The sequence below is a fragment of the Danio rerio genome, chromosome 19 (genome assembly GCF_052040795.2).
Source record: "Danio rerio strain M-AB ecotype USA chromosome 19, GRCz13ab, whole genome shotgun sequence".
Taxonomy (NCBI): domain Eukaryota; kingdom Metazoa; phylum Chordata; class Actinopteri; order Cypriniformes; family Danionidae; genus Danio; species Danio rerio.
Window position 1 is genome coordinate 6,033,307 of NC_141039.2, and position 27,949 is coordinate 6,061,255.

The 27,949-nt window shown below is 37.2% G+C and overlaps 1 protein-coding gene and 1 long non-coding RNA gene across 3 annotated transcripts; one reads left to right on the forward strand and one right to left on the reverse strand.

The window, feature by feature from the left end:
• The first annotated feature begins 6,873 nt into the window (after positions 1 to 6,873).
• eno2 (enolase 2) lies at positions 6,874 to 23,828 on the forward strand. Its single transcript, NM_001003848.2, has 12 exons — positions 6,874 to 6,900; positions 10,502 to 10,587; positions 10,998 to 11,093; positions 11,205 to 11,263; positions 14,097 to 14,166; positions 15,714 to 15,847; positions 15,975 to 16,197; positions 18,556 to 18,753; positions 20,702 to 20,903; positions 20,983 to 21,091; positions 21,576 to 21,634; positions 23,728 to 23,828. The coding sequence occupies exons 2-12, from the start codon at positions 10,503 to 10,505 to the stop codon at positions 23,795 to 23,797; spliced, it is 1,305 nt and encodes a 434-aa protein (NP_001003848.1). The 5' UTR covers positions 6,874 to 6,900; position 10,502; the 3' UTR covers positions 23,798 to 23,828.
• LOC147832438 (uncharacterized) lies at positions 17,423 to 27,661 on the reverse strand. Of its 2 annotated transcripts, XR_015516404.1 has the most exons (3): positions 25,416 to 27,661; positions 23,629 to 23,813; positions 17,423 to 17,549 (listed from the first exon to the last, which is right to left on the reverse strand). It is a non-coding gene; the product is annotated as an uncharacterized LOC147832438 (long non-coding RNA). The 2 variants fall into 2 exon arrangements; XR_015516403.1 differs by lacking the exon at positions 17,423 to 17,549 and having other exon boundaries at positions 23,410 to 23,813; positions 25,416 to 27,076.
• Between the last annotated feature and the right edge of the window lie 288 nt (positions 27,662 to 27,949).

Sequence of the window (27,949 nt, forward strand, 5' to 3'; positions counted from 1 at the left end):
GTGCATCCAACAAATCTGCAGCAACTGTGTGATGCCATCATGTCAATATGACCAAAATCTCTGAGGAATATTTCCAGTTCAATCCATGCCACGAAGGATTAAGGCAGCTCTAAAGGCATAAGCGGGTCCTAACCTGGTACTAGTAAGGTGTACCTAATAAAGTGGCTAGTGTGTGTAAGTTACTCAAAAATATTAGTTTTAAAACATAAAAGCAGTCTGTATTCAAAATAGTTACCTCAGCTCTTCGGTTTTACAGTGTTTACTGACAGAATCAAGCAGCTTTACATGAGTGACAGGGGTGTTTCTCTGAACTGCACACTGCTGTGTTTTTTTGAAGTACGACTGCAAAAGAAATGTGACAGTCTGTGACTCTACAGTGACCCGTCTGCTAAAGTGAATTTGACACATGCTGAAAAAAAAGCCATGACTAGAACGGACCACACATTTGTTTATTCAGCTCGGCTCTGATGTCAACAATGAAATATCTTTCCTTTAAGAAAGCCATTTCAAAAGAGACGTAAAGACATTGTTGCTCTTATTCGTTTTGAATACTGTTGGCAGGTTATACACTGGCTAAGTTAATATAAAAATGTTAGATTGTAATTGTAATTTATATTTAATAATAATAATAATAATAATACATTTTATTTATAGGCGCCTTTCTAGCATCTCAAGGACACCGTACAATCAACAAGAGCCTAAAACATCAAGAGAAATAATAAAATATACACAACAATAGTGCAGATAAAATGAAGTATTAAAAGCCATCTTAAATAAGTGGGTTTTGAGTTTTGATTTGAATAGTGTGAGGGAGTCAATGTTTCTGATGGCAGGTGGTAATGAGTTCCAAAGCCGCGGAGCAGAGCGGCTAAATGCTCTGTTGCCCATAGTTGAAAGACGAGAAGAGGGAACAGACAAGTGGAGGGAGGAAGAAGATCGCAGAGTGCGAGAAGGAACAGAGATGTGGATGAGGGCAGACAAATATGGAGGGGCGAGATTGCGGATGGCTTTGAATGTTAACATCAAGATTTTAAAGTCAATTCGAAAATGAACAGGTCATTTAAATTGGTATACGTTACACTGTAAAAAAAAAAAAAGCCACACAATTCAGGTCATCACAACACAACTCAATTAGTTAACAAATTTAAGTGGATTGAACATAAAACAACCCCAACAAAAAAATCTCAAGAATCGTGTTGATTCAGCTCTTTTAAAAAATAGTTTGAACAAGCTGCAAAAATCTTTTATTTTGTGTAAAGCAATTACTATCAGAATTACAAAAAATCATTCGGGCAATAAATTGACTCAGGTTTCTTTCCAATGAAAGATGTGTACTCTCAATAACTCCTCTCAAAACACTCTTTCTTTCACTTTTCTTTCACAAACAACGGAGCAGGGGAGAAATAGCGAATATATCTAAACATATCAACACGTGTAAACTGTACATAAATTTGTGCGTTATTAATAAATTATATTAAATAAAATTTGAGCTCTTTCGATATCTTTAGTTTCAAGCTTAAACATGTCCTAGATAAAACCTACTGATTTGAAGGGTAGCGTATAAAGATTTAAAAAGACAATAAATTATTTAGCACTTTCATCCTTAAATAGGGTCTTTTAATACGTCGTCAAATGAATTATAGAATTTTTTTTTTGGTGTTTAAATGAATGTTACACTGAGTGACATTTTAGAGGCATCATGGTAAAATTGCATGATAGTCATTTTTTTTATTACTGATTAAAAATAAAATACAAGTACTATTAATAATATAAAAAAACTACTAATAACTAAAAAATAATATATGAATAAAATTAACTGAGCACATTCGAAGGAACAAAATATGTTTTTTAAATGATAATATTGATATTATTTAAATATTAATATTGTTTTGATGCTTAAAACCCATTTTCATGGGTTTTCATGGGTCCGTTTTACTTTATTTTAAGCATTTTTAACAAGAACAAACATTGGCTCATACTTTACACGAACAAAAGACAATATAAAAGAAAACAACAAAGAAAAGTGACAAAAAACACACACACACACACACACACACACACATCATAGTCACAAAACATGCAATTAAAACTAGAGAGGGTGTATAGTTTAAACCTCAGAGGGGTCAGTGGATTGCTCTTGAGATATAGATTTGTCAAATAAATCAAGAAATTGTCCTCAAATAGCCAAAATTTTTCTCGTGGAGCTAGTCCTTAAAATTCTGAGTCTCTCTATCTGAATGACAGACATCATATCAGAAATCCAGTTCTGGAATGAGGGGGGGGGGGGGGGGGGGGTAACAGTGATTTCCAATTATTAAGCAATAATCTTTTAACCACCACCAGGCCTTGCATTAAATAGTCTTGCACTGTTTGAGGGAAAATCCAAAGATAGCAAGTTTGGCATCTGGCAGAAAAAGTGTACTATAAGCCTTGGAGTACCAGTCAAATATGTTGGTCCAGAATCTGCTCAGTAGGGGACAGAGCCAAAAGGCATGAGCAACCGTGTCCTCTGCTATTTTGCATCTATCGCACATTGGTGAGACAGAAGGAAAGATTTTATGGAGCTTGGCTTTAGTATAGTGTACACGATGTATGACCTTGAATTAAACCAGTTGGTGTCTGCTGTTGACTGAGCATGACTGTATTGAAGTCAAACAATTGTCCCATGTGTCTGCAGAGAGTTCGATTCCCAAATTTTTTTCCCCAGGCAACTTTAAGTGAAGTTTTTAAACTAATTTCGAGAGGAGCAAGTGATATAATTGACTGCGGCTGGCCACCTATCTACACTCATTAGTTAACCAATCAGATCTATCCTAACTCACTATAAGTAGCCTAGCTAGATTTACTCCCTTATCTTCGTTTTCCGAAGAAACCCCCCATCCACCCCCTTTCTCCTCCTTTTCTCCTTTACAAAAAAAAGGGAGCTCTTGAGAACCACCTGATCTCGTACTCCCCTCACTTGTTCTATGGACCTGGCGGGAGCCCTGGGCTCAACTATCTCCGAGCTCAGGGTTCTCTCCCGGGACAGCATGCCAAACCTGCTTACAGTTGTCAAGCAATATCTAAGTGTGAACTCTTGAAATCTCATGGAGGATATTGTGACACAACTTTCAAATAAACACAGAAATTTATAAATAAGATGTCTGGAATCGGGGGGGGGGGGGGGGGGGGGGGGGTGGGGGGGGGGGTGTTGTAAAGATATCGTAAAACACGTGATTTTTTGGACAGAGTTCGAAATTGGGAATTTTGGACTTCACAAAATGCCTTGGTTTACAATCATTTAATACCATTTATATTGTTTATAATATATTAATAATATAATAGTAATATATCATTAAACACGCTTAAAAAAACTTCTGCAATTTGTCTTGAAGGTTTTTCATTCTTCTCTTCTGAACTCATCAACCAACAAGATAACATAAGTGAAATCAAGTTACAGCTGGTTCTTTAGATCATTCTCATTTTAAAGATGTGACATTATTCCAATAGTATCTGGATGCAGCCTTTATGATGCAAGCTGAGATTGCATCACTCAGCGATGCAATGTCAGGCACAATGCACTCAAATGGAACATGTGACGTCACTGTGATGGGTGGGGTTCGGTGAGCCCATTAAAAAGCATTGGATGCAGCTCAGACTGCATCTGCACCAGGTCTGCATCCAGACCCATCTCTGTTATTCTGCAGTCTTAGTTATCTATAGTGGTTAGCAACAGTTACTTCACAGCAAGAAGATTGCTGGTTCAAGCCCTGGCTGGGTTATTTACGTGTTTCTGTGTGGAGTTTGCATGTTCTCCTTGTGTTGGTGTGGGTTTCCTCCGGTTTCCATCACAGCCCGAAGACATGCGCTATTGGGGAATTAAATAAACTAAAATGGCTGTAGTGTTTGTGTGTAAATGCGAGAGTGTATAGGTGTTTCCCAGAACTGGATTGCAGCTGGAAGGGCATCCAGTGCATAAAACATATGCTGGAATAGTTGGCGGTTCATTCCGCTGTAGTGACCGCTGATAAACAAAGGGACTAAGCCGAAGAAAAACTATTGGATGAACGTGATACATGTAAAAGAGTGAAGTTGGTGTAATTGTATCTGGCTAAGATGTTTGTAGTCTGTTGTCCTCATAACCACCTTCTGTATCTCAGTCTGAACGTATGTAGTGTCAAGATCAGCGTGACCCAATTCTCAGAAAAAATAATCTTATTAAAATAAACAGCGTAATCACAGATTATCTTTCGCTCACCTTTCTGCATCAGTCTCGTAAACACAGTCTAACGTTTCGTATTCACTTTAACAATATACATATTTCCGCACAAAATCAGCAATTCAGCATTTTTACTTTTCAAATGCGTACATTTCAAACATATATTATTACAGTTTACTTCTTAGTAGAATATGGTAGATTGAAAATCCAATAGTTTAATTAAGTCAACAACAATGTGTTTTGTCTTTTGTAATGATCTTGGTTTGTGTGTAAAAAAATGTAATTTGAATGTGACTATCCACAAGGAATTTACAACATTGTAAAAAGAAATTGCTACATTTATTAACCGAAAAATATTTATGAATAATTTTCCACAATGTTGACATCAGCAGAGAATGAAATGCTGTTTTCGAGACACAGCCACTAGAAAATCAACGGATGTTTACCAAAACAAAAATGTCTTATAGTTTGAAAAAATAAAAAGCATATGAAGTATTAAGAAAAGTGAACAGTCAATTTTGATTTTACCGTTTTTTTAAACACTCAAGTAAAATGTTTTTATTTCAAATAATTTTTATAATAAAAACTAAATATTTATAAAGTTTCACAAAGTAATTTATTCATTCATTTTCCTTCGGCTTAGTCCCTTTATTAATCCGGGGTCGCCACAGCGGAATGATCCGCCAACCCATCTCTGGGAAACATCAACACACACACACACACACACACTACGGACAATTTAGCCTCGGCTCAGTTGGCGTTTCTGTGTGGAGTTTGCATGTTCTCCCTGCCTTCGCGTGGGTTTCCCCCTGGTGCTCCGGTTTCCCCCACAGTCCAAAGACATGCGGTGCAGGTGAATTGGGTAGGCTAAATTGTCCGTAGAGTATGAGCGTGTGTGTGAATGTGTGTGTGGATGTTTCCCAGTGATGGGTTGCGGCTGGAAGGGCATCCGTTGTGTAAAAACTTGCTGGATAAGTTGGCGGTTCATTCCGCTGTGGCGACCCCGGATTAATAAAGGGACTAAGCCGACAAGAAAATGAATGAATGAATGAATGAATATCTGATTTTGTCATTCAGACCATTTTTCAACCAAACCTTTATTTGTCCCACAACTACTCATGTTTAAGAAACAATTTGATATTTTAGAAATTTATGACAGCATATAGTGACATTATACAGTATATAGTTAAAGTTTAAATTATTAGCCCTTTGTGAATTTTTCTATATTTTTGAAAATATTTTTCACATTTTTTTTCACAGTATTTCCAATAATATTTTTTTTTCTTCAGGAGAAAGTCTTATTTGTTTTATTTCAGCTAGAATAAAAGCAGTTTATATATAAAGCATTTTAAGGTCAATTCTATTTATTTTGGATTGTCTACAGGACAAACTATTGTTATACAATGACTTGCCTTATTAATCTAAGTTAGGCCATTAAATTGCACTTTAAGCTGAATACTAGTATCTTGAAAAATATCTAGTCAAATATTATGTCCTGTCATCATGGCAAAAATAAAAGAAATAAGTTATTAAAACCAACACAGGCTCATTCTGAAAACATAGCCCTACTGTATATACATTTCTGGAGATTGCGAATTATGTAGCCAGAAGTAAGTATGGCTATATTTCGTCTTTAAAATGAACACTAGGGGGCGATATGATGCCGTTCCTTTTCTCGCTTACCAGCTGACCACTTACCTCAGTATAGACGGCTTTCCCGCTGTTACCAGTTTGTCCAATAGCTCGCGCATACATCGCAGTCTTGAAACACAGAGAAGGGTTGACTGCGCCGACGGGGTTCAAGTCCAGTGAAGAACGCTTCCAGAAAGCAGGTAAGACATAAACAAAAGCCAAAAATAAAATAAACAAGTAAATAACATTTTGATAATGTAAGTAAAAGCTGAAAACATTGTAAAAATCAGGCGAGGGCTTTTCTTTTTCTGGATTGCTTTTCAAAACACTGTCGGTTGGGCTTAGGAAAGTGGGTCGGCAAGTCAATTTGAGATCTCAAAAGGCGTACACAGCGGCCTCTGGTGGATTCGCATAAACAAAAAACTGCAAAAAAACATATCTCCTGGGATGTTTTGGTGCTCTCCAGAAATGTATATAGGGGTACGTTTTCAGAATGAGCCTGGGTTGATTCAAACTATAATGTTTAGAAATGTATAAAAATGAAAATTTAACTGGAGGGCTAATAATTCTGAACTGTATGTATACATTTTTTTTATTGCAAAAAAACATCCTGTAAAATAACACATTTTAAAAATACACCAAAAACACAAAGTTCTGCAACCTAAAATCCTCATTCCACCAACAATATGTTTCAACATTTTCAGCATTCGCCACTAATGCAGGCACATTCAGCATCTTTTAAACCCAGTTCCTCCATGCATCTATTTTTACCAGCCGTCATGCACAGAGGAGCATTGCAGCACCCTGTGTTTGTTGTCTCCCCTCCTCTTCCCGGGTCCCTTGTTCCCGCTTATTAATCAGTCGCCTTGACCTACTCATCCTCCTGTTTCTCTCCCCTCTAATTCTCAGCATCTTCCTCTGACTCATCTTTTCATCCCCTCCCCCTTCTGTTTCTCCTCTCATCTCGCTCTCATTCTGCTTTCCTCCCACCCTCGCTCTGTTTTCCTCTCTCTTCCGCAGTTTCACACTTCCAGGCTTGCCTCTCGCAAGGCTACACGCACTGACGGCAGGTAAGAAGCCTTTTTATTTGACATCTATTTAGGCAGCTCATTTCCATCATCTGCCATGGGGTCATTGAGGTCATTATGCTAATTATTCTGTATACGGACTTGATTTGTGAATGTTCCAGTTAGAAAAGGAAGACATCGACTCGTGCGTGAGGTGTCACTTCTTATGTTGGGATGCTGGATTTGATTTTGGGTGGCGTTTTTTTTTTTTTTTTGGTGTCCGCTGGTAGGCTAAGGGGTCGGGCAGATGGATATCGCACTATGTGTTTGCAACACTCTTTCTGTATTGCCTCTCAGAGTGTGTGTGTGTGTGTGTGTTGTCAGTGTGTGTCCAATCTGTTCTAATTCGTGATGTAAGAGTGGGTCAATTTACAGAATTGCTCATGATACATACAGTTTTGACTAATTTAACCAAAGTTTAATCGAAATATTACATTTTTTACCCCTAAATGAACACAAATATGATTAAAAATGCAACTATTTATACAGGAAAAGATAAGAAACAAGGAAAAAATCGCGAGTCGTACGGAGTTATTTGTATATTAGTCACGTGACGCGCGCGAAAAAAAACACAGAAACGAATCGCTCGTGAACAACCCACTACATACTACTCGCTTCGATGCTCCATTTCAGAAAGCTCTTCTTTTCGCCAAAGGCATGTTAAAATATTTATCTTGTTCTTGCCCCATCACGCCACTTTCTGCGCTATATGCACCCCACCCGTCCGCCCCCTCCTCCCCTTATATCTGCTGCAGTACCACACACACTCTCTCTCACACACACACATTGGCAAATTAGCCTCATCCGGATTTAGATGCTCGATCATAACCTGAGCACCTGCGGGCAAACATTCCACTGTGTCATCCCGAATAAGGGCCCTCCTCCTCGGCCGCTTTCGGTGCTGGTGGTCGCCCGTTGCATTAACAAGGTGACACGTGCGCGCGCCCATGTCGGTTGTAGCATATTTAGGATGCATTTCGCATGTTCTGCTTTTCCATTGGCTGCCAGCTCAGGCATCTCCATGTCGATGCTTGAGCAGTTTCTCCCACTGCTCTACAAAAGACGGGACTGAATGTTCCAGAAAAACACAGCCGTTTTAAAAAGGCACCATCAGATTGATTGACATCTCCTGACGCGTTTGCAGAGATGCTGAAGTCCAAAAAAAGATGGCGGTCACTTCGTGTATGTTTGTGGGGTTATTTTGTAGAATTAAAGTGCATATTTTAAATATTATATAATATTCACAGTCTAGCCATTTTCCCCATACTATTTTTCCAGTCACACGCAATTCTTTATAAACCGTTTGCTATGACTTTGCCTCAATAAACTGCTAATTTGCTGCTTATTAATAGCTAGTAGTTGGTTTTAAGTACTAGGTAGGATTAGGGATATGTAAAAAAGATCAACACAGAACAGAATATGTGCTTTATAAGTACTAATAAACAATTATTAAACCACTAATAGTGAGAATTGGTGCTTAAACTACTTATTTTTTATTGAATAGCAAATGGTAATAATAATTCCTGTGAATTGTCTAGTCAAGCTGTCAAAATCCCGAAGCCTAAGGGTGTGTTCACACTGCAAGTTTGGTTTAATTAAAGTTTGGTACACACCAAGGTGATGGTCACCTGTAGTCATTGTCCTAATGACTACGTTACATGGACATCAGTCATTGATAGGGCTGGGTGATTTTAAAACGAAAATCTTGATTAATTGAACGTCTTAAATCGATTACAATTAATGAACGATTATTTTATTTATTTCCTAATTGTATTTTTTGTCTTCATAGTTTTATATGCCATCTTAAAGAATCTCTGGCGCAGCTTCCAATCATCGTCAGTGTAGTGCAAAGTCAAGAATGAGTCCATCGTCCTACTGGTCCAGAGATCAGATGTGGCTGCAAAGTGGCTGCAGAAATCAGCCACAGCCTTTAACAGAGTGGGGTCACGTGACACATTAAGTTATATTGTTATATTGAAAAGTTATATTGATTATAGGTTCTGAATGTTGACTTCGATTTCTTTTCGATTAATCGCCCAGTGATCAAATGATTTGCCTTAATCGAAAAAAATATAATGATGATGTTTACATGAGTTGCTTTTTGAATGTTCCTTTTATACATGTTATATATCATTATACAGCAATTAATGTCATTGCCTCAGCCCGCTATCCATGTTTCCTCTGGAGTTTCATGTAATTTCGGGTGTTTTGTTTTTAATTTGTTGACTTTAACTGCACTTTGGCACTTTCACTTTCATCTGGAACATTTCATGTATGTCCGCCCTGACAAACAAGATATTAGATGTGTGGAACTGCTGGAAGAGTGTAGTTTTTTTTTTTTTTTTGAAACCTTTATTGTATAATAAGACAGTAGAGAGTATTGACAGGAAAGCATGGGGAGCAGAGAGAGGGGAAGGCCGTGAGGCAGGATTCAAACTCAGGTCGCCGTGAGCACCGGTGTGTCGACCCACTAACTAACCACTGCACCACTGGCGCCGACGAAAAGTGTAGTTTTAAAGGAATTTGATACCATATGCCGAATAGGGAAACAACCTCTGCATTTCATGATGTGTGTGTCTGTGTTCCTTAACTGCCTCGGTAGGTGCAGAGAAGTGTCAAACAGTTGTCTGTGTATAGACAAAATGCGGTGATAGTTTGATTGTGTTGTTTACATGTTTGTACTGCACTTCAATAACGACAGCGAGAGCATCTAAGTTCACTATGGCGCACCTGACAACAACGATCTGGCCCTGAGAGCACCAAAATTTGCGACATTACTCATATTTAAAGGGGCCGTTGCAGCATATCAGCAAATCACCAACATTCCCGCATACAAATGTGCTTTCTCGTGTGAAAATGTTGCGCGCCTTTTGTCAAATTCATTTAATACAGAAGATCCAGTTGTTTGCATGTGCTGTGGCTTTGCTCTTATCCAATATGTTAATATGTCTGAAATATTCTGAAGCAGCAATATTGTTTTGTACTCTCATTAGTTAGCATAAGATTCCCGTTTAAAAACAAACATATATAACATTTAATGCACATCAGAAACTCGCCAGTAAATTTTTTTTATTTAAGACCCTGTCAGAAAACATTGTGAACAATTAAAAATCCGGCAACAGCAATATTAAAAACCCTTGGGAACAACAGTGGTCAGAACCAAAGTTCACAGGGCTGTGTTCAGTGGACTTCTCTCAAGTGGTGGACCTTTACAATCTGCCATACTATGGCTACAACAGGCACACTGATATTACAGACGTTTCATTTTTCGTCCATCACAATGTATCAGCAGAAGAGTCAAGCTTCAAATAATACAAACTCTTTCGCCATTTTTGAGTGACATGCTAATGGTCTAATCGGATTCAATGATGTATGCTAAGCTAAGCTAAAAGTGCTCCCGCCAAACCTGTTAAATGTCTGAATGGATTAAAAAATTATAAAACTGAACTGTTTAACTTTAGGGGAGCTGTAAAGGAACTTATTTTTTAAAAAGTGGAGTGTTACTTTAAAATAAATGCCATAAACAGTGTCTAAACAACACACTGACATTGAGAAAAGTAGAGGTTTAGCTTATCGTTTGTCTGTTTTTGCTCTTGTCTTTAAGGATGTCTGTTGTAAGCATCATTGCCAGGGAAATCCTGGACTCTCGGGGAAACCCTACAGTGGAGGTGGACCTGAGAACCGATAAAGGTGAATCAATAAAGTCTCTCTACTCAGCAGAATAGCATAAGCCGACATGCTAATCCATGCAAAACAATATGTGGAATATACAGTTGAAGTCAAAATGATTAGCCCTCCTGTGATTTTTGTTTTCTTTTTCAAATATCTCCCAAATAATGTTTAACAGAACAGGGATTTTTTTTACAGTATGACTAATAATATTTATTATTCTGGAGAAAATCTTTTAAAATTTATTTCGGCTAGAATAAAAGCAGTTTTTTAATGCTAATAAATCAGACTATAGGAGTCATCTAAAAATGAATTCCTCCACAAATGTCCATTAAATATAACAAGTTCTTCTTAAAAGCATAATGGAAAAAAGGTAAATAATAATTAATTCATTTATATTTGGTAATAATAAATGTTTAATGTGTTTTCAGGTCTGTTCAGGGCTGCGGTGCCCAGCGGAGCATCCACAGGCATCTACGAGGCTCTAGAACTCCGAGACGGAGACAAGAGCCGCTATAATGGCAAAGGTCAGCATTCAAAGACTACTCAGGGATTGGATAAAACTAAAAAAGATCTCTTTTTTTTGACACCTTGTACTATTAGTATTTAATTTGATCCGTCTTGACCCATGTTTTAAGGTGTACTGAAGGCTGTCGGACACATTAATGACACTCTCGGGCCAGCCATCATTGCATCTGTAAGTGAAATAAAGCACATTTTAGTATAAATAATCAAACAATCAGAACTCAGCCAGCACCAGAAGGATTATAAACTGCGATCTGCTCTTTTTTGCTTAATTCTGGAAAAGATTACCTGAGCTAAACAGATTAATTTCTATGAAATTAAAATAAAAAAGGAACAAATAATCCACAGGTTTCATAGGCACTTGAAGACAAAATTAGTTTTAAAATATTTCCCAAGTGCTGTTTAATGTAGAATCGGTGAAGTCGTGACGTATGTAATACATGCGGTACAGGTGAATTGGTTAGGCGAAATTGTCCGTAGTGTATGAGTGTGAATGGGTGTGTATGGATGTTTCCCCAGAGATGGGTTGCAACTGGAAGGGCATCCGCTGCGTGAAACATATGCTGGATAAGTTGGCGGTTCATTCCGCTGTGGTGATCCCGGATTAATAAAGGGACGAAGTCGAAAAGAAAATAAATGAATGGATGATGACAGTAAATAATGTTTTACTATTTATTTTTCAAGATACTAGTATTAAAGTGACATTTAAAGGCGTTCATATGCTAATTAGGTTAACTATGCAAGTAATTAGACAACAATTTATTCTGTAGCCAATCAAAAAAAAAAAAAGATTAGGGCGGCTTACAATATTGAGCCAAAAAATGAAAAAGGTTGCTCTGTTAAACATCACTTGGGAAATATTTGAAAAAAATAGAATTAAAAATTTTATCTAAACTTCAAGATAATATATATATATATATATATATATATATATATGTGTGTGTGTATATATATGTATATGTATATATATATGTATATGTATATATATATATATATATATATATATATATATATATGTATATGTATATATATATATATATATATATATATATATATATATATATATGTATATATATATATATATATATATGTATATATATATATATATATATATATATATATATATATATATATATATATATATATATATATATATGTATATATATATATATATATGTATATATATATATATATATATATATATATATATATATATATATATATATATATATATATATATATATATATATATATATATAAATGATAATTGTAACATTATTAAAGGTGCAGTATGTAAGTTTGACACCCAGTGGTTGAACTAGCACATGGTCCAAAACACGTTCACTCGGCTCCTCCTCTGACTGACGGCTTGACGCAAGCGCAGGTTGCCAGATTGACGACAACAAGAGCCTGACTATCAAGACTGATTTAAATCGGGTTCAAACTAAAAGCAACATCATGCGATAGAAGGAATATTCTCCATATTACAAAGAGTTTTTACTCTTACCAACACCTGAAATTTATATTTTAAAAATGGCTTCTAATTATTGCAGCTGAGCAACAGAAAACTGACAGTGATCACCTCAGGTACACCTCATGTGCTTTATTCAGTGTTAAATGCTAATAATATGAGTTTGAATGCCATTTCACATGGCATTTATTGCCATACCACTGAAAGCAGCAGCAGATAGTTCACCTCAGATCTTGAAAATAAGATAAACTGTTTGACATTAAACTTTAGAACTGTGACTGAGTGTAAACCAACACAAATCAGTGATTCAGGATCTACATTTAATAATTTTAATAAGGTTTAATATGTAATAATTCGATTATAAACATTAGCATTTTGCTGGAGTGCAGTGAATGCACTATTCTGTGCTTCTGAATGGCTGTATTTACATTTCTGCCGTGTTTCGTTTGGTGCAAACAGCCGAATTGCTTATCACTGCAATTCTCGTCAATGTAGTATGTTGTTAGGACACGGGTTACAGTGTAACCTGCTCACCTAATATTTACGTTCGCATTTCGGTCGCGGATGCACACTATCAGAGCCTTTACGACTAAGTGAATGAATCACGCTGTTTTCCACCAAAGCAACCCGAGGTACTGAAATATAATTTGCTAAACTGGCAGTGGGAGGGTTAAATGACCCAATCAAAGGCGAACGTTCTGGCACGGAAAACACATTTTCAAAGAAGAATATGGTATTTTGATGCTTTTGAATAGTCATAAACTTACATACAGCACATTTAAGGTTTAATTACGTTTATTTACGTCAGCAGACTGTGAAATAAAGGAAACTGTATAGGAAACAGACTTGTATTTACATCCGCAATATTTAGTTAAAATGGACTTATCTATAGCTACATTTGTTATTTAATTCATTTTCATTATGATTTATATTATTTTACAGCCTCTTGTGTTTTTCTCATCCCATGCAGTTTCTTCCTCCAGATGTTTTCCCCGCTTCTTTCCCAATAATTTTCAATCTGATTTTTATTTCACAGTTTAAATCTAAATAATTGTTAATCGAATTATTTGTTATTTGTTTGTTTGTTTGTTTTACAGATCAGATTCCGATCAGACGGGATCAGAATCAGATCCCACCCCTGCACTTTTTAAACCATGTTTTCTTTTCATATTTAAACCCCGTTTACTTATAACAGGAGCTTTTAGAACAGCTGCTTCAAATCTACCAATGGCAGAGACACAAAATCTCCTATTATCCAGGTCTCGATTTTCATTATGATTATACACATTTCATTCTTTCGTTCTTATCATGTCCTTTTTGATTTCCTAATCTTCACTCTACAATGCGAAAGCTAAAGAGCCTAAACATACTTCAATAGTCTTTGAATAATTGATGATTGTTTTTTTCTGATTGACAAAACTCATTTGACAGCAGCAGGGTTAATGAATTCATATTTTAACATGCATCAATCAAGCGCTGTATTATTATTATTACTAACCTGGAGAGTTTTATATCTTCATGATGTGAACTTTAGGAGATAAGTGTGGTGGATCAGGAGAAACTGGACAACATGATGATCGAAATGGACGGCACAGAGAACAAATGTGAGTCCAATATAAAAAATAAATAATATTTTTAAGGTTTACAGTAGTTTAAAGGCTGTGTGAAATCTAAATTTACTGTAAATCAATTACAGAAAAATACCGTATTTACATTTACAGCACCATTTATTTTGCTGTATTTACAGAACGCTATGCATATCTTTACTGTAAAATATACAGCAATAGAACACAATAGGTATACTTTATAGAAACAGAGAACATTAAATGGGTTCCCATCATTTTCTGTTTCGATACCTATTGTGTTCACCTGTGCCTTGTTTAATTCATCTGTTTAAAGTTAATCTGCTGAAAATAATAGTTTGTTCTGGTAATCTTTAATCAAAGTCTGACCAATCGCATTTGGATTTCCACAAAATGCTAATTATAAAATGATATTTCCAAATCAGTGATTTACGTATGTGCTTATTCATCTGCATGCTTAGCGCTGTACTTCAGTAAATTATTAAAATATTCGATGACCTAGAATGACAAAAAAAATAAAAAAAATATGCCCATATAAATAATTTGTCATATCAGCCATACAGGCCATAATAACACACTAAAAAGTAACTTTTTGACTGAAAATGATACCCTGCATTCAAATATGCCACCTTTCACATTCCTTATTATACACTCACATTCATTACTATACAAAGAAACTCAGGGGATTAAGTGCTATAGGTTTTTTTTTATAGAGAGAGGAGTGTTTCTACAGGTGGTTTGCTTCACAGTGGTGAGTGGGGTTGACAAACCACCTGTAAAAACAATGCCAACCTGATTTCAACCGGTAGGACATGTTTCTGGATTGACATCTATGTTGATCCTGGAACAACATTCCAATCAGCCAATCAGAATTAAGGGATACGTTTACAGTTAATGTTAAGTTTAGGCTTACAGTTAGGTTTATGCGCTTCCACATGATTATTATCCAACTATTATTCCCCTCTAATTAGTGCGCTGTATTTAAAGTCCATGTAATCATAACGATCCTCCGGCTGTATGTGTGTGTGCAGTCTGCGAAATCCAGAACAGGTGCGTGTGAGGGTTGCATGACTGGATCTGTAGTCCATATAATGGCAGATTTTTTGTTCTACCTCAATCTGGGTGTTTACCAGCCTTTTATAAGGACTTGATTGCTGATGTGACACACGGGGAGAACATGCAAACTCAGAAATGCCTACTGGCCCAGCCGGGACTCGAACCAGTGACCTTCTTGCCGTGAGGCGACAGTGCTAACCACTGAGCCACCTTGTCGCCCCTTAGTTTCATTTAAAAACAAAAATAACCCAACAATGGGTTTTATACATATAAATGAGTTGATAAAATTTAAAAATACATATTAATTTATTTTTATTCAATGCTACATCCTCTTTTTTTTTTTTAATTGTTTGTGAAAATGACTTGCAATTTCTAAACGAACATTGTTTTTGTACACTATTTTAGAAGGGTTTGTTCACCCAAAAATGTAAATACTGCTATTAATTACTCACCCTCATGTCATATCCATATATAACTACTGTATAATTTCTCTCCATCCATAATGTCTGCAGCCCAGTTTGGTGCTAACGCCATCCTTGGAGTGTCTCTTGCCATCTGCAAGGCCGGTGCGGCAGAAAAAGGCGCCCCCCTGTACCGTCATATTGCTGATCTGGCAGGAAACACAGAACTAGTGCTGCCAGTTCCTGTAAGAAAACTCATTACTCTGTTCCATGACTTCAGTGCACGAGACAATAATTCAGCACTGTTGGTATTTTCTCTTGATGATTTGTGGAAATGAACTGACTAAGCACATCCTCCCTGTCATCTGTCAGGCGTTTAATGTGATCAACGGAGGCTCACACGCTGGAAACAAACTGGCCATGCAGGAGTTCATGGTTCTTCCTGTGGGTGCGGAGTCTTTTCGTGATGCGCTGCGGGTCGGAGCTGAACTTTACCAGACCTTGAAAGGTGTCATCAAGGAGAAATATGGCCAGGATGCCACCAATGTCGGGGATGAGGGAGGTTTCGCGCCAAATATCCTGGAGAACAGTGAAGGTGGGGTGTGAAATGATTTATGCTGCTGTTGTAGTTGTTAAATAAGGAATATGTTTTACAAGAAAATATGCTTTCAGTCATACATGGTTAACAAGTTCTTGTAAAATCTACCTGACAAAAGTCTTGTCGTCAATCCCAGTTGTAAGAGCAACAAATAATAGCTTGACTTCTAGTTGATCATTTGGAAAAGTGGCGGAGGTCGATTTTTCTGAGGAATCATCTGTTGAACTGCATCCCAATCATCACTAAAACTGCAGAAGACCTACTGGAATCCACATGGACCCAAGAGTCTTACAGAAATCAGTCAAGTTTGTTAAGGGAGAAATCATGGTTTGGGGTTTCATTCAGTAGGGAGGCGTGCGAGAGATCTGCAGATTGGATGGCAACATCAACAGCCTGAGGTATCAAGACATTTGTGCTGCCCATTACATTACAAACTACAGGAGAGGGCAAGTTATTCAGCAGGATAGCACCTCTCATACTTCAGCCTCCACATCAAAGCTCCTGAAAGCAAAGAAAGTCAAGGTGCTCCAGGATTGGCCAGCCCAGTCAAAAGAAATAAACATTATTGAACAAGTCTGGGGTAAGATGAAGGAGGAAGCATTGAAGATGAATCCAAAGAATCTTGATAAACTCTGGGAGTTCTGCAGGAGCACTTTCTTTTGCCATTCCTTTATTAATAAGTTGTTTGAGTCATTGCAGAGATGTATGGATGCAGTCCTCCAAGCTCATGGGAGTCAGACACAATATTATCTCTGTTTCCACTGTGGCATGACTTTATACTCTACACTGTACATTATTTCTGTTCAGTGACAAGACTTTTGTCTAAGCAAAGTCAGACCTTACTGTCCTAATTAAATAATTAGCAATCAAGGCATGATCACATTTTATTTTGGTAAAATAAGTGTAATCTAGAGGCCTTTGCCTTTCATATAAACCACTTCTGATACCAAATGATCAACTAGAAGTCAAGTTGTTATTTGTTGTTCCTAAAACTTGGATAGGCGACAAGACATTTTTATCAGGTAGTGTACAGCAACTTACTGGCAGAAGTTTGTTAGTAACTTAAAGATACTGTATATACAATTAAAGCACCATTTATTTAGCTTTATATGTTTCTACAGGGCACTATCTTTACTGTAAAATATACAGTAATAGGACACAATGGGTATACTTTATAGAAACAGAGAACATTAGCTGGGTTTCCATCAGTCTGTTTCAATACCTATTGTGTTGACCTGTGCCTTGTATAATTCCTCATGTATTCTGTGTACTTGTGGCTCTCTGCTTGAGTCCTCTTTTGATATTGTTTCAGCTTCATCATTTCAGTTTTACCTGTCTCATGTACTTTTCTGTATATAAAAATTACACAGAAATAATTAAAATATACAGTAATTCTCACGATGCAACTTTACAATGCACTAACATACTGTCCTACAGTAAAACACAGATAATATTACAGTTAAATACCATGTAATTTCCAAAAATAGTTAGCAGTGTAATTCAATGCTACATGCTCTTTTCTTGTAACGGTAAAGACCTGCAATTTTTAGATGAACATTGTTTTAAAAGGGTTAGTTCACCCCAAAATGTAAATTCTGTTATTAATTACTTACCCTCATTTAATTTTAATTTCCCATAAACTTTTCATATATCTTTGAAACACAAGTTAAACTATTTTTAGATGAAATCCTGGAGCTCTCTCATCCTCCATAGACGGCAATATGAACATATGAAGTCCAGAAAAGCAACCAAAACAATCTATTTGTCTTCAGTTGTTCAACTGTAATCTTATGAAGTTCCACAAACGCTTTAATTCATTTTCGTTCGACTTAGTCCAGGGGTCACCAATCTCGGTCCCGGAGGGTTTAGCTCTAACTTGCCTCAACACACCTGCCTGGATGTTTCAAGTATACCTAGTTAGACCTTGATTAGCTTGTGCAGGTGTGTTTGATTAGAGTTGGAGCTATAATCTGCAGGACACCGGCCCTCCAGGAACAAGTTTGGTGATCCCTGACTTAGTCCCTTATTTAGGGGTCACCACAGCAGAATGAACCGCCAACTATTCCAGCATGTTTTACGCAGGAGATGCCCTTCCATGCAAAAAAAAAAAAAAAACCCAGATAGGGTTTTGCTATTTTGGTGAAACCTTTTGCATGGAATTGCTCTATCACAATGACATCGTGTGAGTGTACTCAAAGAGGCCATGATGTTTCATAAAGCTGACATACAGTATGTTCGCAGTTTGTGACATCACCAACTACTGACCTAACATGCAGAGTACAGTGATCTTAGATATTTTCACTGTAAACAGGGATCATTTTTACAACGCTATTTTGTTCTGTTGTCTCCTCACAGCGCTCGAGTTGATAAAGACAGCCATAGACAAGGCCGGATTCACAGATAAAGTTGTGATCGGGATGGATGTAGCAGCGTCTGAGTTTTACCGTGAAGGGAAGTACGACCTTGACTTCAAGTCGCCTCCAAATGCAGACAGACACATCAGCAGCGACGAGCTTCTAGAGATCTACCAGACGTTCATCAACGACTTTCCGGGTAAATTGTAAACGCAGTAAAACGTATAGACTTTGACATTCAAGTATTTACGTTATTACGGTCGTGAATTGCATTATGGGATGGTGATCTCTTTCATGGTGAAAATTCGACTCTAACTTTTAACAAAGTGACTTTTATTGACCTTTTAGTAAGAAATAATAAATATAAATAGAGAAATAAGTCTGTAAAGGAACAGAAAATGTACTGGCAGTTTTCGTAGCGTAATAAACAACACCAACACAGAAAATATATGACTTTAAACTATAAAAAATGTTCATAAAAGTCACTTTTTCAAACTTTTCAAGATTAAAAGTTGTCGGAAGAAAGATCGAAGTACCATAATGCAGTTCAAAAGCGTAATTAAAACGATGTTTGATTTGTGGCAGAACTTGTTTCAGTAAAGTACAGTAAATAATATTACTGTCCAATGTTTGACAATCAAAATGCCAGATAATAAAAATAGTTCACTGCATGTATTTGTTTATCATTCATTAATGGATAAGTCTGAAGCGCACCGTCAATTTAATCTGTCAATTTATACAGGGCTAGTAGTCATTTAGTCAACAGATACACATTCGGGTATCAGTTCAATACTTGATATCGGCTGATAACCTGAGCTCAGTTATCGGAATCGGTATCGGGAAGGGTCAACAGATATTGGAACCAGTGCTGAGGGTAATGCATTACAAGTAACACGAGTTGTGTAATACCAAAGTCCCTTTGAGGCAAGTCATTTCACATGGCGGCCATCTTCGAAACGCGAAGTATCTCGGTCAGTATGTTCAGACATTCTATTTAAAATGGAAACATCAATTTCTCCAAAAACTGCTTGCCAAACTTACGATTACATTACATATAAGTAATCACCAATAAAATTAAACAACAACTGTCTCTTTAGTTTCATTTCTAAACATCCAAATCACAATATATCTGCAAAAACTCACGTCTGGTCCGAGCCCCTCCCCCAAAGTATCATCAGTCTATTGCAAAGACAGGCTTTATTCACCATATAGCGATCGCTGATTGGCTCATGTACTAGTAGTAGTAGGCGGGGCTTTATTCACCATATTGACAGTTACACTTTTCCCTATACAAATAGATACGAGTGACGCATGTCTTGTGTATTCTATAGTCTTTATTAATACTATGACTTTTCTCAGTAATTCTGCAGTCACACTCACAATAGAGTTAGAGCGTGCGAAATTCTGTTTTATGGTGCTGCGAAAAGGGGCGGGATTAAACAAGATGTTTAGACTTAAAAAAGCGAGCGATTGCTCCATATTTTAAATTTCTGTCTAGAGAGGTCATGTTTTGATCCTCGATTGGTCTCACGCTGTCAAGTGATGCGATTTCGCAGGTCAGAGTTCACCAAGCTTGAACTTTGCAATGCAGCGAACTGCGAAACTTGCCGCAGGAGCTTGCGTTTCGGTCTGACGCATTCGCGTGCGTTTGAATGGAAGACTATGGGAAGAATAGTTCAGTGTGACCGCAGCTTAACGAGTGACGTAGCGCATTGCTCAGTATGTTACTTTTTAGTTTATTAATTAGCTTTAAAAAAGTGATTGCTGAATTAAAAAGAGCGTCATCACAATAAATCCCGCACTCGTTTTTTTCGAAAGTTCTCAATCTGAACACATGGACTGTGAGTTGTTCATGGACACATCACTAATTAAAACAAAAAGTACACATTGCTTTAAACTTTCATTAATCTGTATATATAGCTATAGCTCTGGGCTCAGGAAGTTTTCAGAAAAAAGTTATTTAAAAGTAAGCAAACACATTACTTACTATAAAAAGTAACTAAGTAATCCAACTAGTTACTTTTTTGGGAGTAACTCAATATTGTAATGCATTACTATCATAAGTAACTTTCCCTAACACCGATCGGAACATCCCTACTGTACATACCAGCAATTTTGACCAAGTTTGGTTTTGTCAAAATTGACAGTGGTGTCCATCGAGGACCCGTTTGATCAGGATGACTGGCCCGCTTGGACTAACATGACAGGCTCGGTGGGGATCCAGATCGTTGGCGACGACCTGACTGTCACAAACCCAAAGAGGATAGAGAAGGCAGCAGAGGACCGTGCGTGCAACTGCCTGCTGCTGAAGGTCAACCAAATCGGCTCTGTCACAGAGGCCATCCAAGCGTGAGTGGCTGAAAACTACAACCAGGCAATCACAGTTTAGTATCAGCATTATCTCACTTTTTAATGGTGTTTCCTTCAGATGTAAGCTGGCTCAGGCTAACGGATGGGGTGTGATGGTCAGCCACCGCTCCGGAGAAACAGAAGACACTTTTATCGCTGATCTAGTGGTGGGACTCTGCACTGGACAGGTACACATTTCACCATTTATACTGTTAGGAGATATTGCTTGCTTTATTAAAGGTCCCATGAAGTGCTTTGAAATGTGCAAAAAGGGTGTGACAGTGTAGCTCCTCCCCTTTTTTAAAAGCTACCAATAGCGATTTGTTTTATTACAGCTCTGCCAGTGAGAGTGGTTGAGTGGGCGGGGCATGTCAGATACTAGAACGAATTTGATGGTTCAATATTTGATGAGAAACTGAAGTATGAGGTGATGTGAAGTGACATACTGCAAGCTTTACATGTTTAAATCGGTTTTATATCTCCTAAATGCAAATTTTGGAGCACACCAACATATAGATGTCCTTAAAACAAACTAAATCTAACATCTATTTTTACATTTTTTTTTTTCCATGGGACCCTTAATTGCGTGTTTGTTTCATCGAAATGTGCAAAGGAAATGATTTGGTTTGAGTTGCAGTACAACTGTGAACTTTTTCACTCTTTATCTTTCAGATAAAGACAGGAGCTCCATGTAGATCTGAGCGTCTCGCCAAATACAACCAACTAATGAGGTAAGAGAGCTTTCAAGGATGCTAACATTGTTAGCAATACAAAGGAAATATTTAGCAGGAATTTTAATGTTGGGTGACACGGTGGTGCAGTGGTTATCGCCTTAGAGCAAGAAGGTTGCTGGTTCGAGCCTCGGCTGGGTCAGTTGGCATTTCTGTGTGGAGTTTGCGTGTTCTCCCCATGTTGGCATGGGTTTCCTCCGGGTGCTCCAGTTTCCCTCACAGTCCAAAGACATGCACTATAGGTGAATTGGGTAGGCTAAATTGTCTGTAGTGTGTGAGTGAGTGTGTGTGGATGTTTCCCGGTGATGTGTTGCGGTTGGAATGGCAACCGCTGCCCAAACATATGTTGGATAAGCTGGCAGTTCATTCCGCTGCGGCGACCCCTGATTAATAAAAGGAATGAGCTGGAAATGAAAATGAATGAATGAATGAAATTTAATGTACAATGAAGATAGAAAAAATAAAATGAAAAGTTGCTAAATTCTGTCTTACGGCTCTGCGAAAAGGGGCGGGATTAAACAAGATGATCAGACATTTAAAAAGCGAGCGATTGCTCCATATTTTAAATTCCTGTCCAGAGAGGTCATGTTTTGATCCTCGATTGGCCTCAAGCAGTCAAGTGATGCAATTTTGCAGGTCAGAGTTCACCAAGCTTGAACTTTGCACCGCGGCAACCTGTGAAACTTGACGCATGACCCTGCGTTTCCGGTCTGACGCATTCGCGTGTGTATGAATGGAAGTCTATGGGAGAAAAAGCCCAGTGTGACCGCAGCTTTATAGCAACCTTACAGACTCCTCCTGCTCCTCACAATTTCTGTTTGTTATCATAACACTGTCAAAGCTGACTGCTGTAGGGGCGTCGTTAAGTATGTTATCCACGCCAAATACCTAAATCTAATCTGAGGTTGTAACTGAAAACAAACAGGATGTACATTTTCAGATTTTAATTTTAGATTACAAGGACAAACAACTTTTTTTTTTTTTTTTTTTTTAAAAAGTCATTTGATTTTGTTATTTGTTATCAGCAGTTTCAGAATTAGTGTAAGTTATAGTGTTTATTACCTCCAGAACTGTCAAGAGCGTCTGTGCTCGGCGTCTCATGCCTTCAAATGCCACTGCGCATTCACTGCACTTCGGCATTTGTCTTCTGAGGCACAAGTAATTTATCAAATAAAGAAAAGCTTCACGCAGCTTCTCCTACCACAGCAAATTCCATTTTCATTGTTGATAGTTGGTGCTAGTTAATCAGGAAGTGACGATTTTGACTCATTAAACGGAAACGCTGCTTTATTCGCATGTCTTTAATGCGATATTCCACTTTTGCGCTTAAATTTAATTTGCATCTTTAGATGAAAACATAGCTATTGTCTTTTATTGATTGTTTTGCTATTTCAAAAATCACACCTTTCACTGTACCATAGATATATAAACTAGATATCGCATACAGACTTTGAGCATGCGTTATACCGCCGCCATATTGGTACAGTGCTCCTAGGACAAAAGTCCTTCACCAGCAATGAGTCAAGACTAAAATCAATGTGAAGATGATGGACTTTTGCACTGCGAACAGGTGTAGTGACGAGCAAACAAAGCATAAACATAGACATTTCATCTGTATGATTTCGTTTTGTATGTTATGAACTTTTGTGTTCAACTAGTAACGTTATTGATGATGATGATAATACTAAAATTATGTAACTGAAAACAAACAGGAAGTACATTTTCAGATTTTAATTTTAGATTACAAGGGCAAACTACTTTCCCCCCCCCCCCCCCCCCCTAATGACCTGCACAGATGAATTGTTCACCACAGAACTAGCAATGTGAGTTAAGAAAACCAATATGGTTAGTTTTGATTTCATGTGTACTTAAAATGTAAAAGCCTTTGGTTTTAATGGCGCGTCAGTCTTTTAACAGAACATGACTCGCACAATGACTGTTGCACTTAGACCATCTGTAAAACAGCAGCGTCCGTAAAAAGAAGCAATAATTACATTGATGAGCGCTGTTGATTAGAGACTTCCAGCTCTTTCTCTGTCACGTCCCATATAATTAATCCACGTCCATCTCCGTCTGTTTTCTCTGCCTTCCAGGATTGAAGAGGAACTGGCCGATCAGGCTCGATTCGCCGGGCACAACTTCAGAAACCCCAGCGCTCTGTGATATCGACATCAACACACTGAAAAAAAAAAAATCACACAACTGACAAACAGAGTATGTACTGCACTGAAGCGACCGACTACCCTTGACCATCCCTTAAATCATTCAAAAACGCATCAAAACAGCACTATTTGCACTGATATACAAAACAGCGACACTTGAAATACGTATTTAAACAGAACTGGACTGCGGACAGGCTTGGATAGACCAAATATTATGCACAGGGGGATCCTGGACAGACCAAACATGATTATGCACAAGAGAAAGACCTGACAAGGAAAATAAGGGTGGACATGCATGCGTACGATTTAGAAAACAGACCTTGAGATTAACTAGATGGATTTGAATTTAGACGGAATAAAGGTTTATTTTAATCAGGTGCAATCTATCAATTTAAGCTTAAGATTTAGATGTGGAAAATATATGTACAGTAAGAATATTGCAACATAATTATGAGATGAATCCAATGTAATTTTTATGGTTCATTGCATGAGAACTAGGCAAAAAAATTCATCGATTTTTGAAAAAAAGAGAGGATTTAAAATGAAGTAGTTAGAGGAATGTTTATGAGGTGCAGGATTCTGCCACATGGAATAGATTTTGAGGTGTTCAGATTTGTGGTTGAGATTGTTAAACATGTAAGGCTTTACTCTAAAGAAGAGTTTACGGAGTTCGCCCAGGGCATTAGATGCTTTTTAATCAAACTTTCTCTTTCTTATGCTGTTATTTGTGTTCATCTTTGACCCAAAAGCATGCTGAGGAAAAACTGTTATTCCAACAAAATAAAATAAAATAAAATAAAACAAAATAAAATAAAATAAAATAAAAAAGAAATATTTATTAAAAAAATAAAATATGCAAATAAAATAAAAATTGACTTAAATATAAAGTGTTTTACTCATTTCAGTACAATAAAAAGTTAAATAATGTGTAGAATGTTTATTTCCATAAAAATTGCTTCATTATTTAATACATCAAAAAGTCTTTATATATTTTTCTCACAGAGTCAAAAACATGTCATAATAAATGATGTTATTGTTGTCTGAAGCATCATAGATCAAGACAGCCCCCAAAAAATAAATAAATAATAATAATATAAATATAATAATAAAATAAAGATATATAGAATAAAAAAAAGAGAATGAAGCAAAATGTAAGCTCACACATCACTTCTAATACTTGTGTGTATATATAACATATAACATATAAATTTTCATACATCTGCCTGATTTTCTCATGCAATGACTCTTAAAATGTACTTTGACCTTTTCTTTTACCCTGGATCTTCATTTCAAAGGGGAAGTGGATCATTTTTCGCCACTTTATATTAAAACAATTGAGCCATTATTAGGTATGATTGTAAGCAAGCTCATAAGCATATCTAGAACTTTGAGGGTATTTATTTTGAATACATTTATTATTGTTATCCTTATTATTATTATTATTAGCTTGCTCAACCAATGGTGTGTTTGGGGGCGTGTCTACCTGTCCGGGTAGATGCAAAAATGATGCACTTCTCCTGCAAAATGACTGATCTGAGTCCAGTTCTTTAGGAAGAAAGACATAACGACCACAATGACAGATCTGATTCAACAACTCGCACACAAACACACTCACTCACATTTGTGTAGCAACGTTCCACCAACGCACACGACTCTGTGTTTCTTCCTTTTCTCGTTGTTTGATTCGTCTCTTTCCCTTTGTGTGGTTATGACTCGGCTTGTTCCCCCTTTCCTGAACTCCTTTTCCTCCCTGATGACTTCTCTTTTCATCATTTTGTGGGATTATTGTGGCGAAAGAAAGATGGAGGGTGAAAAAAACATGACGAATCTGTCAAAGAATAGTGTTAAGGAATATTAAATCTGTCATTACTTTCGTCAGCATCCGGTCTCCATGTGTCTTTTCTTCTCTTCTTTAAAAGTAAAGGACGGATATATTGGTTCTCAACATCAAGACTGGGCTGAGAAACGCGATCGTATCGCATCAAATTTAAGTCAATAACAATGATAAGCTCTGGACTTTTTTACTCTATAATGATCTAAGAGCCAGTCATACAGCAGAAATGTGCAACAATGAAAATCTAAAAGTGTTTTGGTATTAGAGATGCACCGAAATTATCGGCCACTGATAATAAATTATGCTATTTAATGGACTCTCTCATTTGTCATTATTGGGATACTCCTTTAAATCTGGAAGCGATAATATCTGATATCGATGTGCACATTGAGAAACAGGGAAATCGATGGTTCACAGGAATCGTTCATAACGAAGATTCATTCACAAACGAATCGCTCTCGCTGGTAAAATTAGAAGTGAAATCGGGAGAGGGGATGTGTTTAGGACATGGAGTAGATCAAATTGAACGATATTAACGATAAACGATATCAAATTGCAATAATTTTATGTCAACAACAATGATAAGCTCTGCAATTTTTTTACTCTATAATGATCTAAGAGCCAGTCATACAGCAGAAATGTGCAACAATGAAAATCTAGAAGTGTTTTGGTATTAGAGATGCACCGAAATTATCGGCCACTGATAATAGATTATGCTATTTAATGGACTCTCTCATTTGTCATTATTGGGGTACTCTTTTTAAATCTGGAAGTGTTAATATCTGATATCGATGTGCACATTGAGATGCAGGGATATCGATGGTTCACAGGAATCGTTCATAACGAAGATTCATTCACAAACGAATCGCTCTCTCTGTTAGAATTAGAAGTGAAAGCGGGAGAGGGGATGTGTTTCAGGACATGGAGTAGATCAAATTGAACGATATTAACGATAAACGATATCATATCCAATTGCAACAAATTAATGTCAACAACAATGATAACCCTGCTAAAAAATCCAGCTTAAACCAGCCTAGGCTGGTTGGCTATTTTTAGCTGGTCTTAGCTGGTCAGGCTGGAAAATGACCAGCTAAAACCAGCTTGACCAGGCTGGTTTAAGCTGGACATAGCTGGTTTTGGCTGGGCTCCCAGCCTGCTAGGCTGGTCAAGCTGGTTTTAGCTGGTCATCTCCCAGGCTGTCCAGCTAAGACCAGGCTGGAAATGGCTGGAAACCAGCCTGGAAGCGGCCAAAACCCCTCTAAAACCAGCCTGGTTGACCAGCTAAAACCAGCCAACCAGCCTAGGCTGGTTTAAGCTGGATTTTTCAGCAGGGAAGCTCTGCAATTTTTTACTGTATGGTGATCTAAGAGCCAGTCATACAGCAGAAATGTGCAACAATGAAAATCTAGAAGTGTTTTGGTATTAGAGATGCACTGATTTATCGGCCACTGATAATAGATTATGATATTTAATGAACTCTCTCATTTGTCAGTATTGGGGTACTCTTTTTAAATCTGAAAGCGTTAATATCTGATATCGATGTGCACATTAAGACGCAGGGATATCGATGGTTCACAGGAATCGTTCATAACGAAGATTCATTCACAAACGAATCGCTTTTGCTAGTAAAATTAGAAGTGAAAGCGGGAGAGGGGATGTGTTTCAGGACATGGAGTAGATCAAATTGAACGATATTAACGATAAACGATATCATATCCAATCACGATAACATTTTTGTCGATAACAATAAGCTCTGGACTTTATTACTTTATAATGATCTAAGAGCCAATCACACAGCAGAAATGTACACCAATGAGAATCGAAGTGTTTTGATATTAGAGATGCACCGAATTATCGGCCACTGAAAATAGATTATGATTTTTAATGGACCTTTTCATTTTTGTGGCTTCAGTCATTGTTGGGATACTCTATTAAATCTGGAAGCATTAACAACTGATATGAAAATGTATATCGTTATTGTTTTATATGGAAAATAATTAATTGAGATTGCATTTTTGCCATATTGCCCAGCCCCAATTAAACCTTTGAGAGTTTCTTTATTCTGTTGAACACTAATGAATGAAATTTCGAAAAAAGATTAAAACCTGTAACCATTGACTATTTGCACGTTAATAGACGCATGAACATTGAGTTTACTCACTTCATTCGCGCGTCAAATTCTCTTCACAATAGACGCGGATTGATGTCATGGCCAGGGTTTCTGTCTGCCCGCTGACTCTAGCTGCATTGCTAAATGGCTAAAATGGGTTTTATTAAGAGAGTAGCTGTGCTTTAGGAAGGCTGAAAAACAGTGTAGAT